Source organism: Budorcas taxicolor, chromosome 5 (assembly GCF_023091745.1).
Source record: "Budorcas taxicolor isolate Tak-1 chromosome 5, Takin1.1, whole genome shotgun sequence".
In the NCBI taxonomy this organism is placed as follows: domain Eukaryota; kingdom Metazoa; phylum Chordata; class Mammalia; order Artiodactyla; family Bovidae; genus Budorcas; species Budorcas taxicolor.
Genome location: NC_068914.1, coordinates 41,632,638 through 41,652,684, shown reverse-complemented (window position 1 = coordinate 41,652,684; position 20,047 = coordinate 41,632,638). Strand labels below are relative to the sequence as shown.

At 39.7% G+C, this 20,047-nt stretch overlaps 1 protein-coding gene across 1 annotated transcript in view; it reads right to left on the bottom strand.

Annotated features, from left to right (window-relative positions):
* The window catches only part of TTC13 (tetratricopeptide repeat domain 13), an 82,792-nt gene that overhangs the window by 40,124 nt on the left and 22,621 nt on the right, over positions 1–20,047 (bottom strand). The window contains exons 3-7 of the mRNA XM_052640040.1: positions 18,301–18,376; positions 14,736–14,806; positions 4,689–4,754; positions 3,078–3,170; positions 256–372 (exon numbers count right to left, since the gene is read on the bottom strand). Coding sequence (XP_052496000.1) covers positions 256–372; positions 3,078–3,170; positions 4,689–4,754; positions 14,736–14,806; positions 18,301–18,376 — 423 coding nt within the window. The remainder of the gene's footprint in view (positions 1–255; positions 373–3,077; positions 3,171–4,688; positions 4,755–14,735; positions 14,807–18,300; positions 18,377–20,047) is intronic.

The following is a 20,047-nucleotide window of genomic DNA, read 5'->3' as shown; positions in this document are numbered from 1 at the left end:
TCTTTCTTTTTTCCCCTAGCCCAGAATTAGTTACTGCTGACAGTTCAAGCAAGAAAATGTGTTTCTGGTACTTAATATTTCTCCACTGAGTTAAATTTCAGCTACAGAAAATGCTTTCAGAATTGTCTAATATCACAAACTATTAATCTAAAGCCCCAAACCCAAATCTACCAAATAGTAGCTTTCTGAAGTAGAAGGAAAGCTGAAATTTTTACCACCATGAAAGGACACATTTCAAGGCAAAAAATAATTCACCTCTGATATGAAGTACAGGGTCCCGCGATGTCTGTACAGCCGTGCTGAGGGCTGAAGTTGAATAGCTTTAGTGAGATCATTCACTGCTTCATTAATTCGTCCCAGAGGGGACAGAATCTATAAACCCAAAAATGTAATTAGGGGAGAAAAGTCCCAGTGATCGCCCCTACAACTGCCAATGCTTTTGACTTTTCAAGTCTGCTTCACCACCCCACACTTACAATGCGACTCTCTCAGCAGCCTAGAACCCTTGACCCCACGTACTGTGCAGTGAGATTCAAAGGCAGCAGCCGAGAGGCTGCTGACCTTGTCCAGTCAAGGGGATGCTGAAGACCTATGACTGTGGCCAATGCTGAAGACCAACTGCCTGTCACCATTTCATGTTCTGTGTCATAACAGATGTTGCTTTTCTTGAAGTGCGACCATTTTTCCCCAACCTATCATTTACCTTTCAGAACAAAATTTGGCATGTCAAATTAATCTGAAAGTTAACTCTAAACCATTAAAGCAGAGGAACTGATAAACACAGATTGGAGTCCCCCATGGTATCTAGCTACACCATCTGTGGTGTCAAGTGCTGAGTGGCATTTTCTGGGATTCCAGGTGTTGGGTAAGCCCTCTGATGTGAACAACGCTCATCAGTTATGATCTGCAAGGTAGTGAAAAAACATCTGCAGGCCTGTTCTGAACGCTTTTTGACCCAGCAATAAGCTGTGTTCAGGCAACAATGACAACACAGAAGACGGCTCAGAATGCAAAAGTTCACCCAAAAGACGTAAGATAATCCAAAATGGGTATCAGTATTCATGCAATCAAGCTCAAGCAATTCATCTGGAACAAATGTTCTTAAATTAGGGTTAAATTTGTTCTTATAACTGGTCATTTCCATCAAGTTTTACTAACTGGTTTCCTCCTCTGCAGGAACTTAAAAACCAGCAAGAGAGAAGATTGAGGCAGGCACACCACCAGAAGCAAGAGAGACAGCTCAGAGAGAGGAAAGAAATGGAAATATGTGCCCTTAGAATTCAAGAAACATAGTGGTCTAGGGTTATATTGTGGAAGGAAAAATATCCCAACCTAGTATATTAGTATTAACATAACTGAATGATTGCACCCTAGCACAAAAATCAATACGCATAATGACCAGAGTAACTAAAAAAGGTTAAATTACATTCACTAAATATAGACAATTTCAGAAAGTACAAAAGTGAAAAGTTTCTCATAAAACAATCTCTGACATAAACAAATAGTATATTGTAATCCAGCTGGAAAGTTCACTATATCATGATGTTATTGCCTGATAATGCCAGAAAAGGGGGATATTACTGTATATTTTTAAGATCATTGGAAATCACTTTTCTGATTACCAATATCATTCTGGGTATACAATTAGCTTTTTATTAGATATACAAATTTTTCAAAGCTGCCAAATCAGTCTAAGTGCACTTAATTAAATTCATGCTTTACCATAACATTTTAGCAGAGCATCAGTGTGATGGCAGGGAAAAACTCAGCACCCACTCCCTGGAGCAGAGTGTCACCAAGTGAGCTGCCCAATGCTCATCCTAAAAACCAACAGGCCTCTCATGCAGCAGCAAACAGATTACAGTCATTCAACCCTTAGGGTAGCAATCCAAAACAGACAAGAGATAATGAATTCTTTCATTATTTGAGAAAGAATTTCTTTCAGAAAGCCAAATCCCCAATAAAATAAAAAAAACTCATTTTAAGAAACTGAACTGTAATTTAACACACTATAATTTTGAGAACAAAAACATCATAAATGCAGTTTTAAAAATACTAAAACATTTAGCCTTCCCTTTGCTTATTAAGCTTTCTCCCTCAAAAGAGGGAGGAAAAGTCATTTGTCCCTTTAGTCCAACTACGAAATCCCACCAGAACAGATAATTAAAAGTTAAGTTCTAGTCAGATTGAAAATATTAACATAAATTCTAAAGCTCTTAATATGGTTAAATGTGCAATAAAATAAATACAATATGAAACTTGGATAGTTTACTATTGTTTAATGAAAATGGTAAAATGGACATGTTTCATTTAAAAACATTAAAAGGGGTGCCTTGGCACACAGTCCTTTCTCTGGCCTGAACACCCTTCTCCACCTTGCTCCCCAGGACATGGTTCCTACCCAGCTCCAGCATCACCTCCTCAGTGAGACCTCTGCAGACACCGCCAATGCCTGTCCCCATGCCAATCTGTCCCAGGGATCCAGCAGACCGTGTTTTTCTGCTCCTGAACAAGCACCCCCTCCGTGGTGTCCACTGTCAGACATATTACCTGGAATTGTCTCCACCTTGAGTCCTAAGTTCCGGTTATGGTCACCCTTACCTAGTCTACCTCTCCATGTAGATAGGTGTATCTCCTAAGGATTAGATACAAGTGAACGCACGCGCACGCACACACACACACACACACACGCTTCAAAAGGCAATAGACCTCATTGGACCATACTGTCATACTGTTTTGCCAAATAAAGTATGTCATATACAGAGTAAACACATATGTCATATTTTTCAATGAACATGGACAGTGGTTGTACACTTCATAACTCTATTTTTAATACTAAATGTTACTATTACATGTTAAATCAGCAAAGATTTAACATGGTAAATCAGGAAAGAGTATCACTCAGCCCATAGTTTTCTACTAATTTCAACTGTTTAAATGCATTATGTACCTATGGAGGAAAACACAATAGGTATACAGGAGGCTTAAAATTTATCAGCAATAAAAATAAAAGGAAAAAAAATCTGAATTTTTTAAAAATCCAATAACAACAGAAGGAAAAAGAAAACCACACTCACTTCTGCTCGCTGCTCAAATACCTCTGGACGATCTGGTTCCAAGGTAATTACTCGGCTCAGTTCGAACAGAGCAAGCTCAGCATTCTTAATGTCCTTGAAAAGGCATTAGCTCAGTATGAGATACACTGTTACTCAAAACCAGCTTGAACAGACTTTCTGAAAACACTAATAATTTAGTAATGACATAACTATTTATTTAGAAATAAACAGGAACTTAGCTTCTATGTAAGAGATCTGCCAAGTTAAATAAGCTGTAATTATTTAACTTGCTCAAGTCTACCTACCCACGTTGGACTTGGCTACCTAGCAGATTCCACAGGTGGCAAGATGTTTTCTCAATTTAACCTATTTAAACAGTACATCAGCCAGTCTCAAGGGATGAGCACGTGGACACTATTGTGCAAAATGATGCTGACTAGTGGCAATGTGGGAACGGAGGAGCCAAGTTAGTGTCACTCAAAACCCTTCTAGGCCTATACACCTACTCCTAGAGCAGCCTAGGTAAGCCTGTTCTCTTTAAAATGCACACATTACTTTCATATCAAAAATACATGAGGATGTTACTTTTACATTAAAAGCACATGAAAGATATAAGCAAATTTCACATCAAGATATAAAATGAAAAGAGATGAGAATAAGGAAGAAGCAGCTTATCTCTGACCTTTACTAGGGCAACTCTGATCATTTACTGATGCCCTGAACCTAAGCAGGGCTACTTACTGATGCTCCCTTCCTAAACATCTTCGTCATTTCCTAACCTGTGTTCCTGTGCAGTCTGCTTGCTCATGTCTCAGAAGTATACAATATTACACAAGATTTCTCCATTAGGCCAGCAGGCAATTAGGACAACTGCTTTTTAATTCACAAAAATACAAAGTGACATTTCTCCCTCAGAGCATAATTTCATTTGAATATTTTTAATATAAAAGAAAAAAGTTCATGCATAATGTTCAAGACTGAAAATTTGGACATCTGACCTAGACCACTGCATTATTTACTATATAATCTCAGGAAGGTCTTCATTTTTACACCAAAGTGCCTTTGTTTGACCAAAAAATATACTTATTATAACCTTCTTCCCGCACTCCTCAGAGAAGTAAGTGAAATGAGGCTCCAAAGATATATCTATCTAAGAAGGAATAACATATAACAAATTTAAAATAATTTATTTTCTATAATATTTTACAAAAAAACTTCTGTTCTTCTATTCGACCTTTAAAAATTGAAAGATTCTAAGTACTGTAACTGTTGATACCCAGTCTCTCTCTCACAGTGATGAGCACTTCTCAGGGATTCTGTCAAGGTCTCCTGCTTTTCTTGGCTTATGTTCAGCTCATCATGAACTAAAGTTTAGGCTGGCAAAGGCTGTCATTTTAGAATAGAAAGTTAGGTGAAACTGACCTCAGAAGACCTGGGCAGAAATTCCCAGCCCTCTACTTTCCGGCCACTTGACCTTGCGGAAGTCCCCTATGGCCGCTGTCTCATCTGTGAACTGGGGCACTACCCCCGCTGTCCCATCAGAGCCCAGAGGGCAGGGAGGGGCTCCACGGAAACCCTGGCCTGCATCCAGTCATGTAGACACTATGGTAAGCGTGACTATTCCATACTCACATGTAGTCCCTTCTTTCCATAGGCTATCCCTCGGCCATAAATTGCACTAACCAGATCAGGCTCCTCCTAGTCAGACCAAAACAGAAACACGTCAAACACTATAGACAAAACAAAACAAGTCAGTTTCTGCTTAAAGCACGTTAATGCTGCAAATTACAGCTATGATATGCTACCATCACTCGCGTCAATCAATACACAGCCCCCGACCAAAAGAGTCTACATTTTAAAAACGCATTTGAAGGAGACACGAATAAGAGATTTACATTTTAAAACACTAAAAAAATAAAACCAATATTACTGAGCTTGGTGCTAGCTTCTTTCACACAGTCATCTTACTTAAATTGTAATCCTCTCAACAACTCTCTATTGGCAGCACCAGCAGTCACAGCCCAGAGAAAAAACGGATGCTCAGAGATGCAGAGACAGGAGTAATGGACTGGGTGATGCCTCTTCCTGGTTCATCTGTTTTCAAACAGTCATGAAAGAATCTGAGAAGGAAAGAACCCATCACAGCCAGCTCAATGAGGAACAAGAGATGAGTTGGCTCCACAATCTATTAGGTATTAATATAATACAATCCTTTATTCTAATGGGTCAGAATAAGAACCAAACCTTTCTTGCAGACTGCTCCCATGTGCACTGGATAAAACGCCTCTCAAGCCCAAGGACAGAGCGTCTGCTGCCCCTCCATCGAGTCCCATACGCCGGCCAGCAGTATGAACTGCCTCACTTGCAGAGTGAAACACCACTTGTCAGCATGTAACTGTGCAACTCTTTCCCTCTTCTTTGAACCCTTCCCTATACATTGGAGAAAGAAGAGCACATAGCCTCTGGCTATCAGGTCCTGAGTGAAGACTTTAACAGGACTACATCAGATGATGTATCTTGCAGACCAATCTATAATCAGTTTCAAATCTGCGACTGAGTGTCTGCCAGTATTGCAGAAAAAGACATATCAACTTAAATGATGAGTAAATGGGAAAAAACAAAGGATAAGATGCTATTCACTGAAAAACAACCCCCCCCCCCCAAAAAAAAAGGCTTCCATAAACAGAAGCAGGTACACCACATCAGGGAGTAAGTTGGTGTGTCACTGGCTGGGGCTTCCCTGGTAGATCAGACAGTAAAGAGTTTGCCTGCAATGCACGAGGCTCAGGTTCGATCCCTGGGTCAGGAAGATGCCCTGGAGAAGGAAATGGCAACCCACTCCAGTATTCTTGCCTGGAAGATCCCATGGATGGAGGAGCCTGGTGGGCTACACCCCATGGGGTCACAAAGAGTCAGACACCACTGAGTGACTAACACACACAAGGCATCACTGGTTACAACCCAGCCAGCAGATGGGCCTCACTGTATATGGAAAGGTGAAAAAAGTCAAGTAAACAATCACAGATTTCTAGCTTCTCTTGGAAAATGAAGAATCCAACAATGACAGACTCACATTTGGGCATGAGGATGTGAGAACATGACAGCAACAAGAACAAAACCCAACCAGAGCGAAGTATTGGGCGCCTGTTTAGAAGGACGTGTAACATCCACCAGCTCACCATGAGCCTCTGCACTACATCAGTTCACTTTGCTCATGTAACTTGCTGCTCTGGCTCCCATACAGTCTTGGATCTCTGATTTATAACATGTGTGTAATAGCCCGCCCATGCTATTCGCTAATTGGAGAAAAGTATGAGCTACAGAATGACAGAAGAATGGTGGTCACCTCCTATAAACAAGGCTTGTATATGATTATGTGGGCCAATATGTGCATAGAAAAATGCTCTCCAAAATACTAACAGTAATTTCCTCTGGGAAGTGGGATTACTAGATATCTTCCTATTCTGCTTAATACATTGATGCATTCCTTTTAATTGTTTAACACACACATACGTTTATAATCAGAAAAAAAAAACATATGTTAAGTAAAACATTGGAGAAGGCAATGGCACCCCACTCCAGTACTCTTGCCTGGAAAATCCCATGGGTGGAGGAGCCTGGTGGGCTGCAGTCCATGGGGTCGCTAAGAGTCGGACACAACTGAGCAACTTCACTTTCACTTTTCACTTTCATGCATTGAAGAAGGAAATGGCAACCCACTCCAGTGTTCTTGCCTCGAGAATCCCAGGAATGGTGGAGCCTGATGGCCTGCCATCTATGGGGTCGCACAGAGTCGGACACAACTGAAGCGACTTAGCAGCAGCAGTAAGTAAAACATACTACAGAAAGTAACAGAAAACTTTACTATCAACTGGAAATATTGTATTTAAATAAATTAAATAGAAAACTTCTTACAAATTATAGAAAATTTAGAAAATGAAGCAAAGCACAAAAAAGAAGATAAAGGGCACCCTATAATTCTATCACCTGGAGACAAAACTTCAACATTTAAATATTCTTCCTGGTTGAAAGGCAGAGCAAGTAGCTTGGGAGTGGGATCCAGGGCCAGAGAGTAAGGAAAAACAGGAAAGAGAGTTCCCCACTGAGGAATCAAACTAAGACAGTCTTCACGTGTTTCCCCAGGACCAGCGCCTGCCGGAAGACAGCACAGCGACAGAGCAGCGCCTCGTCCAGGTCGGGCAGTGGGAGCAGCTGGTGACCCCACGCAGCTCACGCCTGCCGAGGACAGGCGCCGGTGAAAGCAAACCCCACTTTCAGATTTGTCTCAAGATACACTATCCAAGAAGCTTTTCTTCTCAGCTGAGAAAATGTTTATAACATGACAAGAGGTAAATTAGGAAAAAGTACATTTAAATAAAGAGTTATGGTACTGATGAACCTTTCTGTGGGACAGGAACAGAGACACAAACACAGAGGATGTACTTGTGGACACAGTAGGGGAAGGAGAGGGTGGGATGAATCAAGAGAGCAGCACTGACGTATCCCTGCTGCTGCTGCTGCTAAGTCGCTTCAGCCGTGTCCGACTCTGTGTGACCCCACAGACGGCAGCCACCAGGCTCCCCCACCCATGGGATTCTCCAGGCAAGAACACTGGAGTGGGGCACCACTGCCTTCTCTGGACATATCTGTACTACCATGTGTAAAACAGGTAGCTGGCCGGAAGCTGCTGCTTAGCAAAGGGAGCTCAGCTTGGTGCTCTGTGACGACCTGCAGGGGTGGGATGGGGAGTGGGAGGGAGGCTCAGGAAGGAGGGGATATATGTATATTTATGACTGATTTGGGCTTCCCTGGTAGCTCAGCCAGTGAAGAATCCACCTGCAATGCAGGAGGCCCCAGTTTGACTCCTGGGTCAGGAATATCCGCTAGAGAAGGGATAGGCTACCCACTCCAGTATTCTTGGACTTCCCTGGTACCTCAGATGGTAAAGAATCTGCCTGCAATGCGGGAACCGTGGGTTCGATCCCTGGGTTGGGAAGATCCCCTGGAGGAGGGCACGGCACCCCACTCCAGTATTCCTGCCTGGAGAATCCCCAGGGACAGAGGAGCCTGGTCTGCTACGGTCCATGGGGGCGCAAAGAGTCGGACACGACCGAGTGACTAAGCACAGCACAGCACACCTGGCTGATTCATACTGTGCAGAAACTAACACAACATTGTGAAGCAATTACCATTCAATAGAAAAAAATTAAAAATAAATAGAGTTATTCTTGTTTGACTGACATCTCCGTATACCCTGTGGCCACACCAGCCACTCTGGGAGTCATCCTCATCTCCCCAGCCAACACACCTATTCAAGAAATCCTGGTAGTTTCATCTCCTGATCCAGCAGCCACTTCCTCTCATGTGGCAACTGCAATGGCCTCAACCACTTCCTGTTTCTTCCCATCCAGTCTCCAGGCCCATATTAAGAGTGAATTAAGTCTGATCATGACACTTCCCTGGCTGAAACTATTCACTGGCTTCCCAACACCTACAACAGCAAAATTCAAACATTTTTCACTTTAAGAAATACATTTTACACTGTAACACAGTACACTCATACATATATACATAAATATACACACAAACACATCAGAAACAAAAGTTTCACTAAGTCTCATCAAGCCTTGCTATACACAATGTTATCTGATATTTCCTTATCAGGTATATTTCATTTAAAAAATGTTAGTCTTGACTCACCAATTAATTTCAGCACCCACTAAAGGGTAGAGCCTCAGGATTTGAAAAAACAGTGAGGTGACATCTAAATGCCTTTGCAAAAATCACTGATCACTTTTCTGCATCACCATTCACCTCCTTTCACTCCCCCACTCCCAGTTCATACCCTAAAAATTGGCATTACTTAGATGCAACACAGGCTTCCAAGCTGGGTGCATTTGCAAATGCTCTCATCTGCCTGAAACACTCACCCGTTGTCTCTATGCCCAGGAAAATCTTTCCATCCTCCAAGTCTCAGCTCAAACACTCCCTCTTCTCTAACTCCTTACAGATGCCCCTGGAAAATAGGTATGCTCCCCTCCTCTGTTTCACTATATGTCATATGGAGGTTAGTCATTCTTTCAACAACTATTTACTCAGGGCCAGCTATAAGCATGCCCCATCCCATGTGCTACAAATACCACAGTAAGAAAAACCAACACAGATGGCAGAAGATTCTTGTTTTCTTGGAGCACAGCCAAAGAACCAAAAATATAAATGTTACACCCTCAGTAAGTGTGAGAGAGATAAATGGTGCTTTATAAAATGTATAAAGACTTAAATACCTAGACTGAGGTCTTAGGGGGTGGGGGAATCCCAGAATGACTGGTCCAGATGGTGCAAAGACTCTGAGAGAAGCAAGCTGAGGTTGGAGAAGCAGGTAAGAACCATATTAACCTAAAACCAACAGCAAAGTATATGAGTGTTTAAAGTACATGTTTGTACAGCGTGCACATGTGCATGTGTGTGAAGGGTGTGAGGAGAGACGCCAGGAAACGCTGGCCCCATCTGTCATCTGGCAGATCAAAGTGGCTGGCCATGGTTTGAATAGAGCTGGGAACCGCAGATGGATGAAGGAGATACTTAGGAGATATACAGACAGAGCTGGTGATGAAGTAAGTGACACACATATGTGTGAAGCATGTTGTAACCCTATGGAGGGGTGCCATTCATTGAGCTCGGCGACACACATATGTGTGAAGCATGTTGTAACCCTATGGAGGGGTGCCATTCATTGAGCTTGGCAACACGAGGGTATGACTAGAGATTCTTTTTCAGTTGTGGGTGGGGGGATGTGGCAGGTTCAGGGGAGAGTATGCCGTTGATTTGGAACCCGTAATACTAGACTATAACCATGATAACAATCACAATAACTAAACATCCATTTTGTTATTGTAAATTGAATGGAGAAAACCTAAATACTTAACAGATGCATGTTACTCAAGTTTCCTCTAAGTTTCCTCTATTGTTCAACTTATATATATATATATATATTCTTAGAATTCTTTTCCAACAACATAAAAGAATATACAATTATTGTGTATGTGTGCTAAGTTGCTTTAGTTGTGTCTGACTCTTTGCAACCCGATGGACTGTAGCCCTCCAGGCTCCTCTGTCCATGGGGATTCTCTAGGCAAGAATACTGGAGTGGGTTGCCATGCCCTCCTCCAGGGGATCTTCCCAACCCAAGGATCCAACCCATATCTCTTATGTCTCCTGCATTGGCAGGCGGGTTTTTTACCACTAGCGCCACCTGGGAAGCCTCATATAATTATTGTGGTTGCTATCATACCACAATATAGTCTAGTATAACAGGTTCCTAAATTTAATTGGTAGATTTCATTACTTTTTTTGATTGATACAACTTTATTATTTTATCACAGGCTTTGGATGTTAACAACAAGACACAATTCTTTCTTTATGAAATGTTACAATGAACTATTTTTTCAAATAAAAAAATGTTTATTTCTAAAAACAAATTGAGCTCAGCATATCATTTTGAAGTATTTTTGAATACACGAGTTTAATAATATTTATACTTTATAACCTTTTCAGAATTTTAAATGAATTAAACTAATGTCTCAATTGTCCAATATTATTCACTTTATGCAAATACAAAATCATGGTATAATAAGATAGCTTACTGGAGTCAGGCCCACTTAGATGTCTCAAATTAAAAAAAAATAAATTTTTTTAAATCCATAAATGTCTAATTTACCATATTCATTATATTATTTACATAGTGATTTTAAAATTTACAAATATTCATTTTTCCACCACAAGGTTGGCTTTTTGTTAAAACCTGCAAGTCACTGGATCAAAGACAAAGAAGTAAAAAGCGACAGTGCCCAGCAATGTAAGGAGGACGGAGTTCTGTGTGAGCGGCAGGTGCACGTACGTATGTGCATAAAGTAAGACTACAAGATCATGAGCAGAGGAATGCTTTACATTTTCTCTGCTAATGTTAAAAAAAACAAAGTTCTTTCATGAATTCAGTTCCATTACAATCAGATCAGAGTCAGATGAGTTCAAAGTCACACAACTAATAGCAAAGGTCAACTGCCTCATTGAACATTATCACAGTACTTAGGTCACCCAGCCCTGCATGAGCATCGAAGCAGCACAGAAATCAGGAGAGTTTCCCGCTTTCAAGAACACTATTATGGAGGCACCAACACGTGTGGAAAGGACACAAAGACATGGACATCGAGACAGTACCAACTGATAAGCTTTTAAAATCAAGAGTTTCCAACGAAGATGGACAGATCTAATAAATCTTGAAATCGTGTTTAGTTGGAAACTGTGATGCTCAGGGAATACTGTCTTCCTTTAAAGATGTTCTAAACAATCCACATTTGGATAAATGTTAAAATGAACACATTGAAACAACAAAGATTATGGAAATATCCCGTAAGTTTGTTCTCTGATCCTGCAACTAAGCCAATGAGAAGGTATAAAAGCTTTACATCAAAAGGTCATTCTGGAATATGTGTCCTCGAGCACAGATCCAAATTTCACATTAAATGATCTTATATATACAGTAAATATAATAAAATCCCAGCACCCATGGCCCCATTTGTCTTCAGCTTTCTATAAATGGAATCTGATTCCATGTGTTGTTGCTTCAAGCTGGAGCTTGCAGTATGTCCGAGATAAACATTCTGTCAAGAGTTAACGAGCTAAAAAAGGAAATGGCAATCTACTCCAGTATTCTTGCCTGGGAAATCGCATGGATGGAGGAGCTGGGCAGGCTACAGTCCATGGTTTTGCAAAGAGTCAGACAAGACTTCCCTACTAAACAACGACAAACTAAAAAAACTGGAAAAGTTTGTCTGTGAGCAGTTATCACTGAAGATTTGCTAAGGTATGTTTACCGGGTTAAAAATATAGAATTCTGGGGACTTCCCTGGTGGTCCAGTGGCTAAGACTCCATGCTCCCAACATTGGGGACCTGGGTTCAATCCCTGGTCAGGGAACTAGATCCCACATGCTGCAACTAAAACGTGGCGCAGCCAAAAAAAATATGGGGTTTTTGCACATGTAGAAGGTCCTGCAAGGAACAGATGGACATCTAATAGCTGACACAATGTATTGACAGAAATGATCCTCCAGTGATACTGGGTTGAGTCCTAATGAGGAGAAATACTTTACCACTCTTCTGAATACCGGACAATAAAAATAAAAAGTATTGCTGGGCTAAAAACCAATTTCATTACTGCAAGACAAAGTATTGCTACATTTGCCAAAAAGAGAAAAGGAAGAGCACTTAGATTTAAAGAATGGTCATACTGTAAAAATAAAATTAAAGAGACTGACATGTAAATTCTGATTCATGATAAGAAAAAGAGTTTTGGTCAGTTAAAGAAGTAGCAATAACTATTCTTTGGACATTCACTCCCACCTGGTTGTAGAGTTCCTTGATGAGATTGGCTATCAAGAACTTGAAGAAATCAATGAAAAACTCTTTCGTAGGAATTATGTGCATCAATTTCATAAAGCCTAATATAGAAAAACTACATCCAGAAAAGCAGGATCAAGTCTTACTAAAATTTAAAAAATAATTTTATCATTTAATATCAAATCTTTGTATTATATATTTATCGCAGTCATATAACATAAAGTGTGACAGATTTTCACCAAGCTCTGTATGGATGCCTCTAAACTTGCTCCTGCTTATTATTCCAGTGTGTCATGAAAATATGATTTTCCACATGTCTTATGATGCAGAAAAGGCTGGGAAGAACCAAAACAAAAGGGAAGAGAGACATCACCGAGAAGAGCACCAGCAGGAAAGCCAAGGCATTGAGTTCCGGGTTAAGAAGTGCTATGAAGGATGGCACAGGCCTGTCTCCCATGGGCCTGGAGCACCTGAACTTTCTGCTGCACCCCTGACTTCCATTCCCGCCCCATCAGTAGCTTGGATCACCAGAATCAGCAGTCCAATTTATACTCCATGCATTCTCAAAGAAAAATCTATCAGCTGAAAGCAACCCAATGTAGATTGATGAAAACACTACATCAAACGTCAGTATATTAATATCTTTTCTTAGCACAAAGAGAAAAATTCTGATCTACTTTCTGAACACAACTGCAAGAGAAGTTTTACAATAATAAATGGACACCAGAGATACTATAGAGTCATTAAAATAATAACTGTAGAGAAACATGGAAAAACTTTATAAAATTAAGTGAAAAAGTAATACAAAATAGTATATATATCCAGATTACAAAAAAACAAACACATACTTTGAAAAGGTCATAAACAAAAAACTTAAATAATGTTAGAGTGGGAGAATTGAGAAATTTTTTATTACTTATCTTATTTAACATTGTTATATTACCTTTAACTAGACAGATAATATTTTTCAAAAAGCTGAATGAACTGATAATACATCTGCAAGCTCAAACTGTTGTCTTCTGGTTGCTATCATAAATTAACTGATATGCGCTCTTATAAATGTATCAAAGCCCCCCTTTCAAACCAGTGCTTTCTTACTTTTCTAGTACTGCAACATTAAACAAAAGGATGATTTTTAAAACTTTATAATCTACCCATTGTACTTTAAACTCCACCGAAGAATATTATCCCATATGACCACTCAAACACATAGCCGTTTAGATGCAAGGAGTTTAAAGTAATAACTATAAAAACATCTTATTGATTATTTGAGAGTGAAGAGTAAGTTATCAACATAATTAATTCTATGTTTAAAAAGAGAAAAGAAGAGCAAAATTTTCAAAACTGATATTTTAAAATTTAATCAGCCTGCTGAACTGTAAACTGTCTACTGGCTCTTACTGTATGAGCACAGACGAATATGCCAGAATGGTACTCTGAGTGGCTGAAATTAACTGAGCACTTACTGTACGTGCCAGGCATCCAGTAAAGTGCTTTTTTTAAGATATTTCATTTAAACTGAACTAGAGTATTTTTGGAGGTAGTTATTATTATGCCCATAATCCAGGAGGTTAAACAACTTTCTAGTGAGCAGCAGAGATAGATTAGAACTCAGGTATTTCTAACCTTACTTGACCGTCCTCAACAGATAATGGATAATGGCCAAGCATCTACCAGAATACAGTTAAATAATGACCCAAGACATATGGACCATAATGTCAGGCTGCATTTTACAGGTCTCCTATGCAGCTCTTATACTGAGGTATTTAAGCACTTGGTCTGAACCAGACTTTAACACAGCCATCAGTAAGCAGAGGTCAAATGCTCCTACTGAAGGGTCTTATACTTTACGGTGAGAAACAAATCCATGAGTGGACTTAACCATGCAGATCAGCACCTGCACAGAGAGTAAACATCCGCAATTCCAAGAATTTCCAGTGTCTGCATCTCATGAGAGATATCAAGGGAGACAGTAAAATGAACTGAAGCTGATGTTTATCTTTCTGAAACTTGCATTTGAATCTCATCTCTGCCTGTTGCTGGTGGGGAGACTACAAGCAAATTGCCTGATCTCCTTTAAAATAAAGTGACACTGCAAAGATTCAATGAGAGCATGTTATGAGGCCTGCACCACCAAGAAAGGGCTCAGTCAGGGCCGATTTCCTTTACTTTCTTGTAAAATCTTAAAATCTAAGTTTTATTGCAGCACTTTAGTTACACATCAGTCCATATTTTTGTCATTACTATAAACTTGCAATTATATGATTAAGAAGAAAAATTACCTGAAGCATTGTTGAAAAATGTCTTATTGCTTCATCATAGAGACCACTGCCAATCAACACATACGCAATAGCTAGAATAAAGAACATAGAAACATTAAAGGAATGAATAAAGGATTCGGACTGAAACAGGCAACTAAATTCTTCACCAAATCTTAAAAGGCAGCTCCAAGGACTAGAAGCAGTTAAAGGAAACTTAGAGTTAATAAGGTGTAATTGAATTATCCTACCATTTGGTATTTGCTAGTCAGTCTAATTCTATCTAGGTTTAAATTATCAAAGATATCTATAAAACATCTGCCTGCAAAAAGCAATTATCTTTGTCTAACCCCATCACTCACTTTCAAATATCAAGTAATCTTTATGGTATTTCCTATCTGTATTTCAAAGGAGCTAGTAATAAGCCTGTATAATATCCATATAACACAGCAATGTAACTTTACTATGAACATTAGAAGAAATAAACAAAGAGCATCACATATCTCAATATCTGCAGGTGCCCAATTTTCTGCCAATTACCTACTAAGAGCAAAAACAGAGGTTCCAATTACCATAGTATTATATAAGTATTAACATAATGCTTAACTGTAGGTCTAATTCACACCACGGCAATATGCAGTTGCAGTCTTTTCCTAGCTCTTCTATTCAAAATACAGTCAAAACATTACTCGAAATATTCTCTAAAGATCATAACAGTTTTTAATCAAACTGCTTATGTCAGTGGTATTTTGAAGTTAGAGTCAGGACAACCTGTTCAAACATGGCAGTATTTTGACTAAACTTCACCTGTCCAAAAAAAAAAAAACCAATAAATTTTAATTTTAATCTAGAATATATTTCCACCTGTAATATTTGCCCTAATTCCCTAAAGCCCCCAATATTTCTGAAAACTTATATTCTTAATTCAATATTTGATCTTATTTGATCTATTTCTTTGCAAAAAAAAAAGCTTTATTGTGACCCTCTAGTTTAAGGACATAAGTGTCCAAGAAGATGGGCAACTGAAACTTTTAATGTCATTCAGTTTAAATTCCCTGACAGTAAAAAGTAGTAAATACATTAAATGCAGAAAGAGATTTTATAACTAACCTCAGAAAAGTAAAGTTCAAAACACTGAGCATCATAATAATACAAGAGCTCTGGGATGCATTCTTCAACATGAAAAGAGGTCTGTTTTCATCCTAATTTCTTTGAAAAGATAATTAAAGTCAAACTCATATTTAGAATAACAGGAGTGGATACTATTCAGATAGTTGTGGCAGATAATGGGCTAGCCAGAGACCTCTTTGGTGGGAATCAGGAGCACTAGTAGTAAAAATAACAATAACAGTAATAGTAACATGCACTATATTCTTAATAGGTACCAGGCACAATCCTACCATTTACATGTATTGTAACTCAATTACTCCTTAACTGTATGAGATTCTTTCAGATCTAAAAATTTCAGAATTTCCTCTCTAGCTTCTCATAATCAGTAAGTATCTATTGAATGAACAAATGAATGTGACCCATAAAACAAATCCAGCTTTAGGGGATAAATATTACATTTAGGAACATGCTTAAATTGTTGTTCATGGCCAAGGTGTTGAACTCCTTTCAAATAAAATCAAATGCAGCTCTCAAATCTTTCCATCTAAAAGTAGATTTTTTTTTTTTTTTTTGAGAAAACCCCCAGGTACCACAGTGATAAAGAATCGCCTGCCAATGCAGGAGACGTAAAGAGACACAGGTTCGATCCCAGGGCTGGAAAGATCCCCTGGAGGAGGAAATGGCAATCCACTCCAGTATTCTTGTCTGTAAAATTCCATGGACAGAGAACCCCAGCGGACTACAGCTCATGGGGTCACAAGAGTTGGACATGACTAGCACATATATATGTATTGAAAAGTAATCTAAATCTTGTACAAAAAAATTACTACTAGTGTTCTTGCCTGGAGAATCCCAAGGACGGGGGAGCCTGGTGGGCTGCCGTCTATGGGGTCGCACAGGGTCGGACACGACTGAAGCGACTTAGCAGCAGCCGCAGCAGGATCTAAATTTAGTTGTGAGAGTTCAAAGACATAAAGAGAAAACTAGGATAAATGGAATCTCCCAGAAACTGTTATTAACCAGCAATTTCACATCTCTTTGCAACATGTATGCTTACAGAGGTCATTTTTCCAAGAAAAAATAAATAAATACTGACATTCAGAAGATCCCACACCAGCTTGGAGCCTATACTATCCCAGGATGTACTAGGATTACTCTTAGAGCATAGGACAGGCCTGGCACATAGTACACTCTTAATTCATTATTTAATAAATGAATATAAGATTGAACAGAATTCAAGGATTACAAAGGAGACCAAATCTGATGCCTTAAAGGATAATTCTCAAAGCTTACTCAAAGAATACAAATAAAAGGTGATTAATATTTTCAAAATAGTGCTCAGCCTTAACATAAAATGGACATGGCAGCAGAAGGATAAAAATAATTATGTGTAAATCAGACAAAAATTTCTTCAGGTGCTTTGGGCTACCAGGAGCACACCCTTCTGTGAAATCTGTCCAACTGCACTCTTCAGTCCTGTATTCAATTTGCTTCCACTCCTTCAAGTGTGAGCTGATTAGGCAATGATGGAGACACACCCAAAGCATATCAGGCACTGGCGAAACCAGGCTGTTTCAAGACACGCCTTGAACAAGCCAAACAGCATGACCCATTTGCAGATCAGAATGAGCTCAATCTTCTACACCCACGAGTTTGGACCAACAATAACTGACTGGAACCATGAGTAACACTAATCCAACGCAGCCACGTCATGACACAGAGGCTAAAGGAGGTGTGGTTCTCTTCTGCTTTCACTTCTGTATTGCTCATATCTGATGGCAGCACACAAATCATCTTTTAATGGGTGCTAATAGCTCGTTGGACTGTGAAGAAGGCTGAGCGCCGAAGAATTGATGCGTTTGAACTGTGGTGTTGGAGAAGACTCTTGAGAGTCCCTTGGACTGCAAGGAGATCCAACCAGTCCATTCTGAAGATCAGCCCTGGGATTTCTCTGGAAGGAATGATGCTGAAGCTGAAACTCCAGTACTTTGGCCACCTCATGCGAAGAGTTGACTCATTGGAAAAGAGTCTGATGCTGGGAGGGATTGGGGGCAGGAGGAGAAGGGGATGACCGAGGATGAGATGGCTGGATGGCATCACTGACTTGATGGACGTGAGTCTGAGTGAACTCCAGGAGATGGTGATGGACAGGGAGGCCTGGCGTGCTGCGATTCATGGGGTTGCAAAGAGTTGGACATGACTGAGTGACTGAACTGAACTGAACTAAACAGCTCGTTAGAACTCATACCATAATTATTAATTTCCAAAGAAACACTGATTCTATCCAGACCTTTTATTTTATGACATAATAAATATCAAACCCTGACAAGGGCTGAATGCCCTACCCAAGATCAAACCGCTCATGCTGGCAGAGCCAGGCTCTGTGTCCTTTCTGCCACACCATCCTGCCTACCCACTCTACATCTAATCATAAACTCCAGGCAAATGTCCCAAGAAAAGTCCCCAAGTCAAGCCTCACCTAATTCTTCATTTGTGCTGTCATTATCAGTTGCAAATGGGAATCTCTTTTGTTCAGCAATAGACTTGGCCTGGCTCTGAAATAAAGACAAACATACATTTTAGCTTATCTCAGATGAAGAGGAACTGACAGTGAAACCTGCATTTAAAACAATTAAACTTACATTTAATTTATATGGAAGCAAGAAAACACTGACATTCAGTCATATCAATGATGTACTTTAAGACGCATTTTGTGGTTTTCCATTTCCAGGAACACCTATCTTTTTAATTTCATGAGGATTCATCTTCTTGGCTGTTTCAAAGCTCCCGCCACAGGCTATTCAATGATGTCAATCACATTACAAAGATCACATTCTACTGACTGGTCTCCAAAGTGGCTTGATAACAGAACATTACTTTGTAAACTGTAAAGAACTCTTTAGAAGTAAGAGACACAGGTTGTACAGGGATGATGCCATAACAGGGCCAGTAAAACCTGAACAAGAAGCAAGATGCGCTTAAACAATGCATAGCAGGCAATGAACAGAACCATCCGGCCTGACACAGTACAAGAAATCACACAGACACACATATGCACACTTGGTACAACAGCTAAAGTAAGAGTGGAAACTAGGGGAAAACAAAGTAGAATTAATTTAGTAAGTGGAGTGATTTTACAGGCAGCAGTGGTCCAACATACAAAATGATGGCTCTGTTGTGCTCTGGAGACAAATCATATCTGATGATGCAAACAGCCGTCACTTTGTCAGAAGGTTTTACTGTTGATGCTATGGTATGATATGCTTAGCCTACAGGATACAGATTAAAATGATAACTTCATACCAGATTCATCTAAGATGTGATTAAAACTTGAACACACATATAGACAGGAAAAGCTAGCACAAAACTAAAGATGTTGCTTTTGGCAAAACTTCAGGATCAGAACTCAGTGACATCTCAATTATTTGAATTCCTTTTTTTTTTTTTTAATCTACCACATCGATGCCTACAGGCAGGTATGACAGTCAAATATTTCCCCGTGGGTGACTCTTCTAACTGATGGGTATGCTCTTTAGCTAATGATCGCTTCTCATTAGCCATAGTCTCTTGGGCTTCACTGACTCTACAGAATAACAGGCATTTCCACCTATTTTCCCTATACTCTTGAAGTCCAGACTGATGTTCAGATACAGAGTGGTTTTTGGTTTGCCTACAAAACAGGCCAAGAATAAGCTGCCTCTGCTTAGAACATAAGTTAGAAGATACAGCTCAGAAAAGCATCCCACCTCAGAGAACTTGGGACTTCATTCAGGACCCCAAACAAAATGAAAAAGAACTCTACTCCTTTGGGAACATTTACACTTTATTTCTTCCAGTAAAACCTTAATGGCTAGAAAGGAACTCTGTCAGCTCTTTCTCGCTTTGCTCTACAGCTGGGAGCTTCCATACATGGGAGCCAGGTTCCGTTTCTTTTAAAGCGACAGATTCGACAACGCGTGAAGGCGGCACAGCACTGTGTGCACGGTCAGCTGTGACCAGACACAAGTCCTTCCTCCGCACCAGCTGCTTACAGACAAACACACAGGTGTAAAACACTTCTCTAATAAATAAACTGTGCAGAGCCAAGGAAAGCAGTCGATAAACAAGGCTTTTTAATACTTTTAAAACCTTATTATTTCATCCAGTATTCAGTGAGGGTCTACCATTTGCCAAGTCTTCATGAAAAAGATGGGATGAGAACAGAAACGAAATCTCATGAAAATAAA